The sequence below is a fragment of the Hippocampus guttulatus genome, chromosome 10, assembly GCF_054856545.1.
Source record: "Hippocampus guttulatus isolate MCC_2025c chromosome 10, RoL_Hgut_1.0, whole genome shotgun sequence".
Lineage (NCBI taxonomy): Eukaryota > Metazoa > Chordata > Actinopteri > Syngnathiformes > Syngnathidae > Hippocampus > Hippocampus guttulatus.
In genome coordinates this window covers 15,048,182-15,060,783 of record NC_141270.1, presented here as the reverse complement: position 1 = coordinate 15,060,783, position 12,602 = coordinate 15,048,182, and the positions used below count along the sequence as shown (strand labels likewise).

Here is a 12,602-nt window from a genome sequence, read left to right as displayed (position 1 = left end):
TAAATGACGTGTACTTATTGTGCAAAACAAAAGTACCAACAGTGGAAGAGATTTTACTATTTTTTTCCCCATAAAGGAGCTTTTATTAGCATAATTGTCCAAGTCACAGTGCATCAAACAAAAACTTTACATGGACTTGTCATGATTTACCATCAGTTGACATTTTCAAAATACTCTTTTGATCCTTCAGGGGTTGGTTTGATCTGAAATCAAAAGGAAAAACAATACAGTATTGACTTTCAATTTCAGAGTCTCTCAACAAATTAATATGAGCATGTTAGAATAATTTCCACTCACTGTTGGCGACTTGGGAGTCCAGCTTGCTGGACACACCTCACCGTGGGTCTCCACGAACTGGAAAGCCTTCACAAGACGAAGGGTCTCTTCAACACAACGACCCACTGGCAGGTCATTTACGCTCATGTGCTTCACCACACCATTTGGATCGATAATGAACAGACCCCTAAGAGGAAAGTTGCAGGTAAATGTAAAATATCAGGAAAACTACGCAACAATATAATTTCATTGGGTCAATACAGGTCAGCATTCACCCTGAATGATCTTAAATGGCAAGGCTTGTGCCTGGACTTTGAACTACAAACAGGAACAAAAACCTACTTCCTGGCAGGACGCTTTAATAGTTTACTTATTGAGTTTATCAAATATTTCACAGTAATCTGCTGAAAATACTGTTTGTACCTCAGAGCAATGCCTGGGTCCTCCAGCAGTACACCATAGTCTCTGGAAATCTGCTTATTGAGGTCGGAGAGCAGAGGTATATGAATGCTGCCCAAGCCTCCGGTCTGCAAGACAAACGTCAACACCACCATAACAACGGTCTATAACGCTCAGGTAATACGTCAATTACCGCACTCAACATACAGTGCTGATAAAACGGTATTTTCCCCTTCCTAATGCCCGATTTTGTCAGGGTATTAGTTGCTCAAAGGGTTGCCGGTAATCTGTTGTTTTTTTTTTTTAAACATTGTGATATCTCACAAAGACAACCCAAGCAAATATAAAATAATGTTTCAAAATTCTGAGTACCATGTCCCCACGATGACACGGTGGGACATTATTCCAGTCACCGGATGCTTTATGTGAATATATTTTCAATTATGATACGTGTAGGCATATAAAAGATAAAAATTAGTAGCATGCATTTTTCCATACTTTTTCTTGCATTGTATCATTTTGGAAAGTAAGAAAAAAAATTATCTGTTGACAAATGTCATCGGCAAACAGTATTTTTGCCCAAAAATAAAATAGAAAATTTTGTAAAGGAAAACAAGGTTTTCAAACAAACTGGGGCATTCGTTTATGTTCAACACTACTACTAATAAAACAATTCAAATTTCATCCAGCTATAAACACCACGTGTCTGTTGCATTGAGGATCGAATTTAATTGTATCTTATTCCACAAGGGAGCATACCTTGCGAGGTGTGTTGGTCCACGCTAGGTGTGTGAAGTGAGAGTCCACAGACACACCCACTACCTCGCAGTTGATGTCATGGAACTCATTTGCCTTGTCGCTGAATGAGATTATCTCTGTTGGGCACACGAAGGTGCTACAATAAAGCAAAGACAAAAAAACCATTTTAAAGTACAGTATAGTACATAATTGAAACTTCCATCTGTTAATCTATTTATGGCTCAGGCATGTTGCCTTGTGCAATATTTGGTCAGTAAACATATGGTGATCCTTAAAATGTTGCTTGACGTTTCAACATTATATTGCATTTGTTTTTTCCATGTTTCATTTTTTCAACATTTGCCGGGGGGGGGGGGGGGGGTCGAGAACATAGCCCTCACAATAAATTGAGGTTCACTACATTTTAACCCCTGCTATCAATTTCATTCTCTGTAACTGGGTTCACATAAGCTTAAGAACTTTCAGTATCAAAGTTCTATCAGCTTTTTCAGCATCATTCCTTTACTATATTAACTCATCTGACCAGCTAGCCATTTAGTCAGATAAATGGTCTGGCCTTTGTCATTATGGAAATACTTGTCAAAAACACAGGACGCTGACAGAGCACAGCATGGGAGGTTTTAAAGTTTGTCGGAGGGACTGGCAGAACTCACAAATCCAGTGGGTAGAAGAAGAGGACCAAGTATTTGCCCTTGAAGTCAGCGAGGCTCATCTCCTTGAATTCCCCATTCTGGACCGCTGTGGCTTTAAAAGCAGGTGCTGGTTGAGTGACTGCAGCGATCCATCTGCTCGAGCCTGAGAGAATGAATATGTTAGCTACTTAAGGCACTGTGAACTCGGCACTACTTTGTCCTAAATCTGTACAAAATCTAATTTTTCAGATATGTGGCCACAGCAGAAACGGACTGATGACATGAGTACATACTGGTAGAGAAACAGGCCCTGTGAAGTGCAGAAGCAGACACAATTTGTCCAGCTGCAGCAACTCCTTGACATGCGACTGCAACTCTTGCCTAGAAAATAATAGTCATGATTAAACATGCAGTTATACTTGTGTGTCACCGTCATCCTCTGTGATCGTGTGCCATAATTCGTGCATCTGTGTTATTGTAGACTTATAAGACATCTTTTTTTACACAGCCAATTTAGTGGCATCTTAATTTTGAGGCTCTAAACTGAGTGCCTTCAGTTTAGTACCACGTTGTGCCTGCCACAGCATGCCAGGAGCTGGAGCCTATCACAACTGACTCACGCAAGTGTCCCATCAGTGACAATAATAGTAATAATAATAATAATACGTAGAGTGATGACTACGTCTGTAAAAAAAAAAAAAATTAAAAATGGCAACATGGTTGATGGTCAACTGTTGCGCATTTTCAAAAGACCTGCGCACGTTCTATTTATTTTCAGTTTCGTAACCAATTGACTTATCAGGAGGGAAGTTATGGAGGCAAACTCAGCGACTATTCCGTATTATACATTTCCAGATGTGAAATCGAAATGAAAGTGAATATTTTGACTGGGTTTTCACTTGGTTATCGAAATGTAAAATACAACGCCAAGTGGTCATCAACCAGAAATTTGCCCCCATGTTCACCGTTGTAGCTCAAAAAGTGCAGCAGCATGTCAATACAACATAAGAAGGTATTCGTCAACAGCATGTCGAGTGACATTACTAACAGGTGAAACGAAAGCAAACACAGCGTGATATAATTTAGTGTTAAGTCGTGAACTCACAGACGTCCTGAGGAGACTTCCAATGCTGGCTGCCATTTTGGATTATGTCAGAAGAGTGCGGTTGGACGTTACTACATCGTGCATGACTGAATTATATACTACAGTGTTGTATATAATTGTAATACTATTGCTATTGTTGTTATTCAGTACAAAATCTATGTTGAAATTAAAATAAACAAATACTAAAAAATGAAACGAAATCGATGAGACTTCCAGTGCTCACAGAACTGACAAAATGTATTTGCTGATATTTTAAACATGCAGCTGGATATTTTTCAACTTGAGTTGAATATACAGAATGGGATACACGTCGTACAATTTAACACTTGTGTTTCTGTAAATTAAACATACTGTAATCTCATTGTCAACATGGACGATTGCAGTTTTCAACTTTCCGACCGACCCTGAACAACAATGATCACGTGACTTAAAACGGAAGTAGCTCTTACTTGACCTCAACATGTCAGACGCTTCTGTTTGAATGTGAGAATATTTTTGTGTGTATCTTGAAATGAGAGCCATTTCAGTACTGGTATAATGGATGCCAATCTATTGTACTGGAAGAACCGTGGAGAGGTAATTTAGCAAGTTAAACTTCTTCAGCATCATCATTTCGTAAAATAACCCTTCCATTTGTAGTAGGTATATTATGTAGCTTGTGCATTGTATAATTTGCGTGAATATTTACGTGGAAAGGGTTATATATAGACATTCTTTTGATACAGATTGATTCCAATGATGAACGTGTTATTTTCAGTCTGTATTTAGTCGCTTAAAGATCTGGGTAAATCTTCTGGATCCATCCTTTCTGCTCACATCAAACGTGAGTATCAGGAACCTTCAGTCTAACAATATTAGACAGTATTGTTGGGAAAATTAAGCTGCAAATTTGCTTCATGAACCAGTTGTTGTATTTTTGGACTCCTCTAGATGGCACTCTGTTCAACATTGGGCTGAAAGTACAGTACACTGACTTGCCATTCATCCACCCACTTCATTTAAATCGACAGCGCCATCGAGAATAGTAAAAAATAAATAAAAAAACAACTGGTTCCTGAAGAAAATTTGAAGCTTCATTTTCCCAACACTACTGGAAAGTGATGTACCACAAGTGGTGAAATGATGAGCCCGCTCCTCTCAGGCAGAAATACAAGAAACCTGCACCCAACTCAGAAATGCAGAAAAGTTCAACCAAAAGGTCAGATACGCTCAGTGTTCGCTTGTCTTTTTGACACAGTAACTACTACACGTACAAATTTTTCTGTTTGCTTTTACTGCCTGTAGGATGAACATGCATGGAACATCTCCCTTGTAAGTAATGCAAGAGACACATCCCTGTTTTAGTTGCTAGAAATATTGTTTGGCCTATATTTGATGTGTACCATAATTTGGGCTTGTAATTCAATCAAATGTTTCTACATCATTCATGGTCTTAGAATTAAAGTTCATATTCATGTTTTAACGACCAGTTTGTCTTAACAGTCATCCATCCATGCTGATTCTGGTTCTGTGCTTCCACTAGTTTTCCGCCCTCCAGGTACATTATGTACACACACGCACGCACACACACACACGCATGTGCGCTCGTGACGACGCGGTGATCGACTGGTTAGCACGTCCGCCTCACAGTGCAGAGATGCAGGGTTCGCTTCAGGCTCCATCCTTGGCTTTCCTGTGTGGAGTTTCCATGTTCTCCTTGTGCCTGCATGGGTTCTCTCCAGGTACTCTGGTTTCCTCCCGCATTCCAAAAATATGCATGGCAGGTTAATGGAACACTCTAAATCACAGGTGTCAAAGTCAAGACTTCCTCCTTTTTTCAGAGGCTCAGAAGTATTTGGACAATTTGGACTCTTGACTCACAAAGAGGTTATTTGGCCCCATGCTCTTACCTTGTTATTTCCAAACAAATGAAGCCCATGTAAGTCCAGATTCGACCGAAATTGAGTTGCCTTTTGGCAGCTTTTTGACTCGAGCAACATGAAGTCTGAGGATAGCACTTAATGCAAACAAAGGAGGCCATCATGAGAATATAATAACAATATCTTGAAGATTGAAACCATTGATGTGGCCAAATCAACAAAGTGCCCATCAGCCCAACAACATTGAGATGGCCTGAGAAGCTGTAAAAGACAACCAAAGCACACATTGGTGTTTATTGATAAAGTGACTGCTGACAAGTACACGAACACATATTTGTGATGTGCATGGGGCTGTACTCTCTACTCATATTCAGCCACAAACTGCAAAGCTCCCTTTCGAAGAAGTTTGAGTGCTTCTAATGAATGTGCCTGTCTCTTCTCTTTCCAGCATTTTTGCCATTTACAGCTCCTTTGGTACGTCCGTCATTTGTAATAGTCTGGCACTTGTTGGAGGAATATTTAAAAATGTCTCCATTTTCAGGTGGTTGCCAGCTTTTTGCCACATAGAAATATCAAACCAACTTTGTTCTGGCAGGTATGGGACTTACCATATTAAACTCTCTTTTCTAAATTGTGTGTTGCATGCTACTTGATTAACATCATCCAAACGCTTCATTTCAGTTTTTGCTACAAACTTACACTGCCGGTTTCAACTATGCAAACAGAAATTGCTCCTCAGAGAAGGTAATGTATTTTTTGCAAGACTGTCATGAAGCCCAATATACTAAATCAAGTGACTGCATAAGACCTCCACTTTGACAGTTGCAATCAAATGACTCATGAATGAGGAGTTGGCACTTTTTGCTTATCTGCAGGGTCAGACGCCGTCTCCGAAGCAGCTCCTCTTGATAGCAGGCACAGTCTCGTATACAACATGTGCAGGGGTATGTACAGCAGTTATTGTGCTACATCAACTGTCAATATTTTTGTAGTGTACCTGTAAAAGTCACGACCACAATTCGCTGAGATACAGTTCAAGGGCTAGAGTGCAAGATATTTTCCACAACGCTGTCATGAAGCATAAAACTCTATCTTTAACAACACAGATTTTTTTTAATGGACTCATTTAAGTATACTTTACCTTTGCGTACAACTGATTATCTTTGACAACGTAGATTTTTTTTTAATGCAGCTCATATAAGTATACTGTACATTATGCCTTTTTGTGATACTTTGTCCTTTCGATATTGTTAAGTTGTTTGAGAGATTGTAGATTGTTATAATATCCTGTATTTTTTGGTTGCAGGCCCTTCCTCAAATTATTGTGAACCGCCTAGGTATCAGAAGTCTATTCATCCAAAATTTCTTTAGGTTCTTTGCAACAATCCCGCTCTCAGGTTTGTCATTTCTTAAAATAAAAGCAGTTCGATAAATACATCTATATTTATTTAGCAACATTGCTGTTGGTGGGAATCCTCATATCTACAAACCCATAATTTTTTAGGATTTGTTTTAAGTTATGAAAACATTGTATAATTTGACAGCAGCCTATTTTCAGAACTTAAGATTGGTTAATTTTGTTTAGCTCGAGGGGACTGACTAACAGTAATTAGTATTTTGAGAAAAAAAAATGCAACTGACCCAATTTGTCAGAATTGGATGGTAAAATATTTCATAGCATAACATGTTTTGTCTTGCCAGCTGCTCTCGCTTTCTTCAACGTGTTTACTGTCAGAGGGGAGGAATGTCAAAATGGTATCCAAGTGTTCGATTCCAATGGGAATTCTGTCGGCCTATCTAAGGCAGCGGCAGAAAAGGTAATAGAGTAAATCTCAAAGTTCCATGTTGTTTATCCTCACGATTACTCTGGTATGTTTGTCAGGCTGTGATGGAAACTGCATTGTCAAGAGCAGTACTGTTTGGAACAACTGCTGCCGTTCCTAATCTCCTGGTTTCAGTCTTACAGAGGTCAGCTTACTCTAAAATGAATCATCAGATTGAAATTGGTGACTTAAACAAATTCTCTCATGCAGAACAAGAATTTTCCAGAAGAATGTGCTGCTGGTCGCTCCTATCCGTCACATCAGTGTCGCATTTGTCCTCGGCCTGATGATCCCACTTTCATTCAGTCTCTACCCCCAATTGGGGATGGTAAGATTCTGGAAGTCCTCTTGACTGAATTTATCGACTTGAGCTCACCGACACTGACCTTGTTCTTCCAGATAAGGAAAGAAAATGTTGATGAAGACCTACAGGCCAAGGTGGCTGAAGAACAGTTATTCTACCACCGAGGACTTTGAGCAAGTTTAATACAACTGAACCTAGTAGGCTTGGATGTAAAATGACTAAGCAGCGCCCTTTTTTTTAACATTACATTTAATTAATAAAGGAAGAATATTCAGCATATCAATCAATGCCAAATACACATCTGCTCATACAAGTACAGTAAATGCAACCCTCCAACATTATATCATGAATTCTATGCACTGAACTATGTACCGGTAATCAAAAACTGAGGCACTTAACTGTCCTTCTGGCAAATGTAGACCGCAACCCAAGTACTTATTAGTAACATTTAAAAAACCTGAACAGAGAGACAATGCATCTGTAGGTGTAGGCAATGATCTGTTAACAAGATAACATGAAATGAAACACTTGTTTCAACAAATCTGAAATGGTTGGCAAATGGTTTGAAATCGTTGTATAATTATTGTTAGCACTATGGCAACCAATCCAAAGTTTGTTTGTTCATCCCCCCCACAAACTGACATGAAAAATTGACTGGCAAATAGTTTATTATAGTTTCTGCCCATGCATGAGGTATGAAGATAAAGAACCCAGTAACTTTTCTATGACTTGCTTGTTGCTGTCAATGTGTCTGTGAGCTGGCGCTTCATCGTTGTGACAACACAATTCTGATCATTTCGATTGTAACTGCGCCTGGCACCCAAGTACCTCAACTCTCCTCCCATGGAAAAGAAACCACCACTTTCAAGGCATGGTCAAACTGAAGAGCACTACTACATTTGAAGCGGAGTCAGATTAACGTTTGTGTGAGGTGAGTGCAACGTACTTGGCTGACAGAAAGAAGAACTGACTTCATGGGTGAAAATGTTTTCATTGTCTTGATGGGCACACATCGCTCCTCTCACAGTCGTCATGGTTACAAAAGCCTTATTCAGTTACGGTGGAGCTGGCGGGGTTATATGTCACTGATTTTCATGAGGCAGGAAAGCTCCCTCAAAACAGGCTTAAAATTATTTAGTTTTTTTTACATTCCGACAAGGAGCTTAGGACAGACATATTTTAAAATGTTATCTTTTGTCAAAAAGAATTCATTCTCTTTTTAATAGCAAATATTACCAACATTTTCTGCTGAGAATCAATGAGGCACAGTAACCTATTGTAAGACATAAAACAAAGCCATATGAGCAGATACAACTTAATTTCTGGATCTGTATCAGGTCTTGGAATTTGAGGTCAGTAAGAACACTTTTAAACTCATACCTCATCTAAAAAAATAAATAAGTGCCACATTTGGCATACTTTTATTGTCATATGCAGGGTCTGCTAAAGTGACAGGCGTGCCCGCACTGTCATCGCCCTTTAGGAAAGCATCTGAAAATCTGTCAAAATCTTATAAAAGTCTTACACCAGTAAAATCTGCTCAGCGGCAGCCAGATGAAACAGGAAGTTTTCTGTCGCTGGAGGGAAATTCTGCTGCTTTAAATGTTCCAGAGTGATTTTAGAGCCTTCACATTGATCAGCCAAGGTCCCCAAATGAGCAAGAATCTGTTTGGTCTTCAAAGAAATGTCCTGCAATTGAGAATGTGGGTGTCACACTTGGGGAAAAAAGTGTATCCATTCCTTGCAGCTTAAAAAAAAAACAAAAAAACTCTCACCTTAATGACGTGACTATCTGACCTCTCTGTGTCTTCTGCAGACTGGAGAATAAGATGGCCGATGTCCTTGTGTAACTTCCCCATCATCATAGCCTCTGTGTTGAAACACCAGATCCTTTATTGCCATTTCCCTACTCCCTGCGGTCAAAATGCTCACGAACGCAGAACTATTGTGTTAACTTTCTTTACTAAAAGTTTACAGCACCTTTGGCACTCTGTGACACAGTGATGATGCTGTCTGGGAGATTCACATACACATCAAACAGGTCTGACCTGTTGCTCACCTCTGGATCGACAAATCCTGCTATATACCCTGTCGGGGAAAAAAATTGCACATAAATAACTGAGATCCCTGACCATGGTAAAACAAAAATTACATTGATCAGACCATTGCAACACCCATTCTTCCATAATTCACTGAGCTAAACTGCTGGGGGGGGGGGGGGGGGTTAACAAGGTTGATTCTGCTGAACCTATCAGTTAAGGAGAAAAAAAGTCATATCCTTTAAAAAAAAATGGTGACCCTTTTTCTTCCCCACCCTTAAAAATATAGTTCAGTTCCCCATTTATTCATACTCTGGCCAAATGTTTAGTTAAAGTGACTCCTTTAGTTGCTGAAATGTTGTCTTCTTACTAGAAAGGACACAAGAACATGACAAAAGATGTGTTGGAAATCACAACATTTTCAACATGTCGGTGGCAACAGTCAATCAGCATTCGAGAGCGTATTTTCGCACGCAGCCAAATAAATCAAATAAAAAAAGAGTGCACACACGCACGCACACACACACAGAGTGTGGTGATATAAATATGGAATAATGTTATTGTGGTCTTTGGGACCAGAGAGTATACAACACAGTTTTATTTGTTCCATATTTAGCTGCGTTTCAGGTGTGCGGCAGGTGTGTGGTTACGTAGGAACGGCAAATTCGCTCCTGACACTGTTTGTCGACGATGACTCTTGACGGACTGGGCCGGCCTGAAATACTGACAGCAGCTCACTGATGGACTGATGATGCCCACCTCTGGTGCTTTATTTACAAGAATTTATGATTAGAATCAGGGAAGCCTGTTAGACCTTCCTGTGTGGAACGTGCATGTTCTCCCTGAGCTTGTGTGGGTTTTCTCAAGGTATTCCAGCTATTAAGTTAATTGAAACTTTAAATCCCACATAGGTGTGAATGTATTGTAAGTGTGAACAGTCGTTTGTCTGTATCTGTCCGGCGATTGGCCGGCAATTAGTTTTAGGGTGTACCCAACCTCTCACCCAAAGTCACCTGGATGGACCCCACTTGACCTGCTATTCATTGAATGAGACAACATTGAAAATGGATGAATGAAAGCAGGAAACTTTTTTCACCTGGGCATTTACTGAGATGCTCCAGTTCAGTATCAGTCAGGTGCACATATGGATGCAGAATAGACCAGTCTTTCCTGTGCCACGATAGAGCAGGAAGCACTCTGAAAGACAAGATTCACAGTGTGAACATGCATAGCTAAAATTACCACAGCCGCCACTAGAGGGAAATAATAATTACATTTTAAATGAAATATTATTAAATTTACCTTGTGAATTCCAACAAGGCTTCAATTCGAGGATGGTGCACAGCGATACGCTTTTTCAGTATGACAGCGGTGTACAGGATAATGGTCTCCATGCCAAACTGAGACACCACATCTGATACAAAATACAGGTGCACATTTGTATGTGTCTTACCACCTATCTATTTATCTACAAACACTGATAAGGAGAAAAAAGTTAAAGTTAAGATGAGGTAATAATGGTAGCAACAATGCTTTATCAGCTTGATTTGGCTTCTTCAGTTTCTAGTTTGCAATTATTACAGAACTATAACTCATAATCCAAATGTTGTTTTTAATAAGATAGGATCATGGTTTTCGTCTTTTTTATGCCCAAGTCTTTTCTCTGGGTTACATTGGCAGAAGTTCAATCTGTCACCCCATCCCAGGAAATCCTCATATTTTACCTCACTTCCAATTGAAATCAAGTGATGGTCTATTACTGAAATGAAGCAGAAGTCACATTTTACATCCCTACCTTTGATTGATCCTGCCAGGAAGGCCTTTCGAACATCGTAGTCCTTGGTTAAAAATGAGCCATTCTCTTCACTCTGGCAAATACCTTTGGTGAGAACAGCGATGTAGACCTCCATCATTTTCACCGGACTGCCATATTTGATGTACATCCTGAATACCAAAGCTTTATTAAAGGTGGTCCTCTCAAATTGTGTATTAGTTCACTAGCTTTGTTACATGCACAGTACTGTACCTGCACAGTATTCGATTGAGTGCGGCATATTTCTCAGGGTTGAAGTCTTTTGCTGTAATAACCACTGACAAATGAGTGACCTAGGAAAGGGAGAAACAACTTTATGTATTTAAGAAAAGCAACTGCTGCGCCTTTGTTGTTATGAATGAGCAAAGTACCTTCTTTAGAGGTGTAGGCTCCTGTACCTCCAGTGTGCTGATATAGTACCAAGAACGACAGAATTGGCCAAATACAAATGTGTGAAAATCTTCGTTGTTCTGTGTCAGACAGCACTTGCTGAGCAGGACTTGTCTAAATTCGGAGCCCACCGCGGGATAGCACCAAACCCACAGAGTGTCCCCGTTCACATCTTTTTCTGGGGACAGCATGGGACATTTTAAATGGATGACTCTTGTGAACACACTTGTACACACTGATGCAATGGTGTAACAGCGACAAGACAGAGCATGATAATTGCGCTATGGGAGCAATTTAGTTCACACTGCCATCATGTGATTCTACAGCACAAACTGCCTGCGTGAGTCACTAACCTCCCATGAAAAAGAACAGAGGTAACATATTGGCTCGAGAACGTTAACTTACCAATCAATCCAATGCTTAACATAGACTGTGTTTCAGTTGCTGCCATATTCCATTCCCGTAGAGTTTAAACAAATCACTGATAAAATTGGGGGGCACAAAATCGCATGAAGATGCGACTGTCAAGCCGCGAAGCCTAAAAGCTATTCAAATGCAAAAAGCTCGAAGTGGATGCTGCAGTCAAGTGATGAGACCAAAAGCGCGATGACATTGACGAGTTGTTTCTGTCACCTCTGCTGTCAACCACTTTTCTTCTGCTCTGTGCTTATTTCTTCCTTTTTCCGGGTCAAGAGACCTGACAGGCCTCGCATAACCAATCACATTGTGGGCGTAAACGACGCATTCCAGGCTACGTCTAAAATATTTTTATGATCAAATTGCCGGCCTAATCCTTTATCAATAAAATGTATTTAAATTAATTCCGTTTTCCCTCATAGATATACACATTTCTGCAACAATAGAAAATACAGGAATGCATATTTCATTTTGACTGCATTATAAACCTGGGTCATGGGGTTTCTTTTAAGTGCAACTGCTATTAGGCAACCCCAGCAATCCAGTTGGATGTCTCAATTACTTCACATTTGACTTATATTGGATTGACACGGAATCAACACTTAACATAACTAAGACTTCATACTTGTGATATTTGAGTGTCGACGAACGCACAACAAATGACGTACATACGGGAATTTTAGAGCCATCCAGAGTTGCCAGATTTTGTGAAACCCCCTTTTGGAGGCCAGATTTTGTGAAACGCCCGTTTGGATGTAAGTTTTTCTTAAGGCACGTCCTTCAAAG

General features: G+C 39.8%; 3 protein-coding genes across 3 annotated transcripts; 1 reads left to right on the top strand and 2 right to left on the bottom strand.

Annotated features, from left to right (window-relative positions):
* Positions 1-51: 51 nt before the first annotated feature.
* prdx3 (peroxiredoxin 3) lies at positions 52-3,269 on the bottom strand. The gene is made up of 7 exons (XM_086121413.1): positions 3,172-3,269; positions 2,360-2,447; positions 2,088-2,229; positions 1,435-1,570; positions 700-803; positions 298-463; positions 52-203 (listed from the first exon to the last, which is right to left on the bottom strand). The coding sequence occupies exons 1-7, from the start codon at positions 3,205-3,207 to the stop codon at positions 153-155; spliced, it is 723 nt and encodes a 240-aa protein (XP_085977539.1). The 5' UTR covers positions 3,208-3,269; the 3' UTR covers positions 52-152.
* Positions 3,270-3,604: 335 nt separating this feature from the next.
* On the top strand, positions 3,605-7,431 carry sfxn4 (sideroflexin 4). The gene is made up of 14 exons (XM_086122419.1): positions 3,605-3,747; positions 3,929-3,994; positions 4,313-4,369; positions 4,456-4,482; positions 4,654-4,708; positions 5,479-5,504; positions 5,572-5,625; positions 5,712-5,774; positions 5,906-5,974; positions 6,337-6,427; positions 6,732-6,847; positions 6,913-6,998; positions 7,064-7,181; positions 7,253-7,431. Exons 1-14 carry the CDS (start codon positions 3,709-3,711, stop codon positions 7,328-7,330), a joined length of 945 nt encoding a protein of 314 aa, XP_085978545.1. The 5' UTR covers positions 3,605-3,708; the 3' UTR covers positions 7,331-7,431.
* A 376-nt stretch (positions 7,432-7,807) lies between these two features.
* dennd10 (DENN domain containing 10) lies at positions 7,808-12,086 on the bottom strand. Its single transcript, XM_086122418.1, has 9 exons — positions 11,805-12,086; positions 11,381-11,577; positions 11,223-11,302; positions 10,992-11,140; positions 10,499-10,610; positions 10,293-10,393; positions 9,138-9,245; positions 8,933-9,027; positions 7,808-8,846 (listed from the first exon to the last, which is right to left on the bottom strand). Exons 1-9 carry the CDS (start codon positions 11,848-11,850, stop codon positions 8,679-8,681), a joined length of 1,056 nt encoding a protein of 351 aa, XP_085978544.1. The 5' UTR covers positions 11,851-12,086; the 3' UTR covers positions 7,808-8,678.
* Between the last annotated feature and the right edge of the window lie 516 nt (positions 12,087-12,602).

What these genes read in the sequence shown, in the direction of transcription:
- sfxn4 (XM_086122419.1), top strand. Translation starts at nt 3,709, where the DNA reads ATGGATGCCAATCTATTGTACTGGAAGAACCGTGGAGAG. An exon ending in ACTGGAAGAACCGTGGAGAG is followed by an intron (nt 3,748 to 3,928) that starts GTAATTTAGCAA and finishes TGTTATTTTCAG; the next exon opens with TCTGTATTTAGTCGCTTAAA. An exon ending in CCTTTCTGCTCACATCAAAC is followed by an intron (nt 3,995 to 4,312) that starts GTGAGTATCAGG and finishes CGCTCCTCTCAG; the next exon opens with GCAGAAATACAAGAAACCTG.
- prdx3 (XM_086121413.1), bottom strand. Translation starts at nt 3,207, where the DNA reads ATGGCAGCCAGCATTGGAAGTCTCCTCAGGACGTCT. An exon ending in CAGGGCCTGTTTCTCTACCA is followed by an intron (nt 2,230 to 2,359) that starts GTATGTACTCAT and finishes TCATTCTCTCAG; the next exon opens with GCTCGAGCAGATGGATCGCT. An exon ending in TTCTTCTACCCACTGGATTT is followed by an intron (nt 1,571 to 2,087) that starts GTGAGTTCTGCC and finishes GCTTTATTGTAG; the next exon opens with CACCTTCGTGTGCCCAACAG.
- dennd10 (XM_086122418.1), bottom strand. Translation starts at nt 11,850, where the DNA reads ATGGCAGCAACTGAAACACAGTCTATGTTAAGCATTGGATTGATTG. An exon ending in CTCAATCGAATACTGTGCAG is followed by an intron (nt 11,141 to 11,222) that starts GTACAGTACTGT and finishes TTTGGTATTCAG; the next exon opens with GATGTACATCAAATATGGCA. An exon ending in CCTGGCAGGATCAATCAAAG is followed by an intron (nt 10,611 to 10,991) that starts GTAGGGATGTAA and finishes ATTTTGTATCAG; the next exon opens with ATGTGGTGTCTCAGTTTGGC.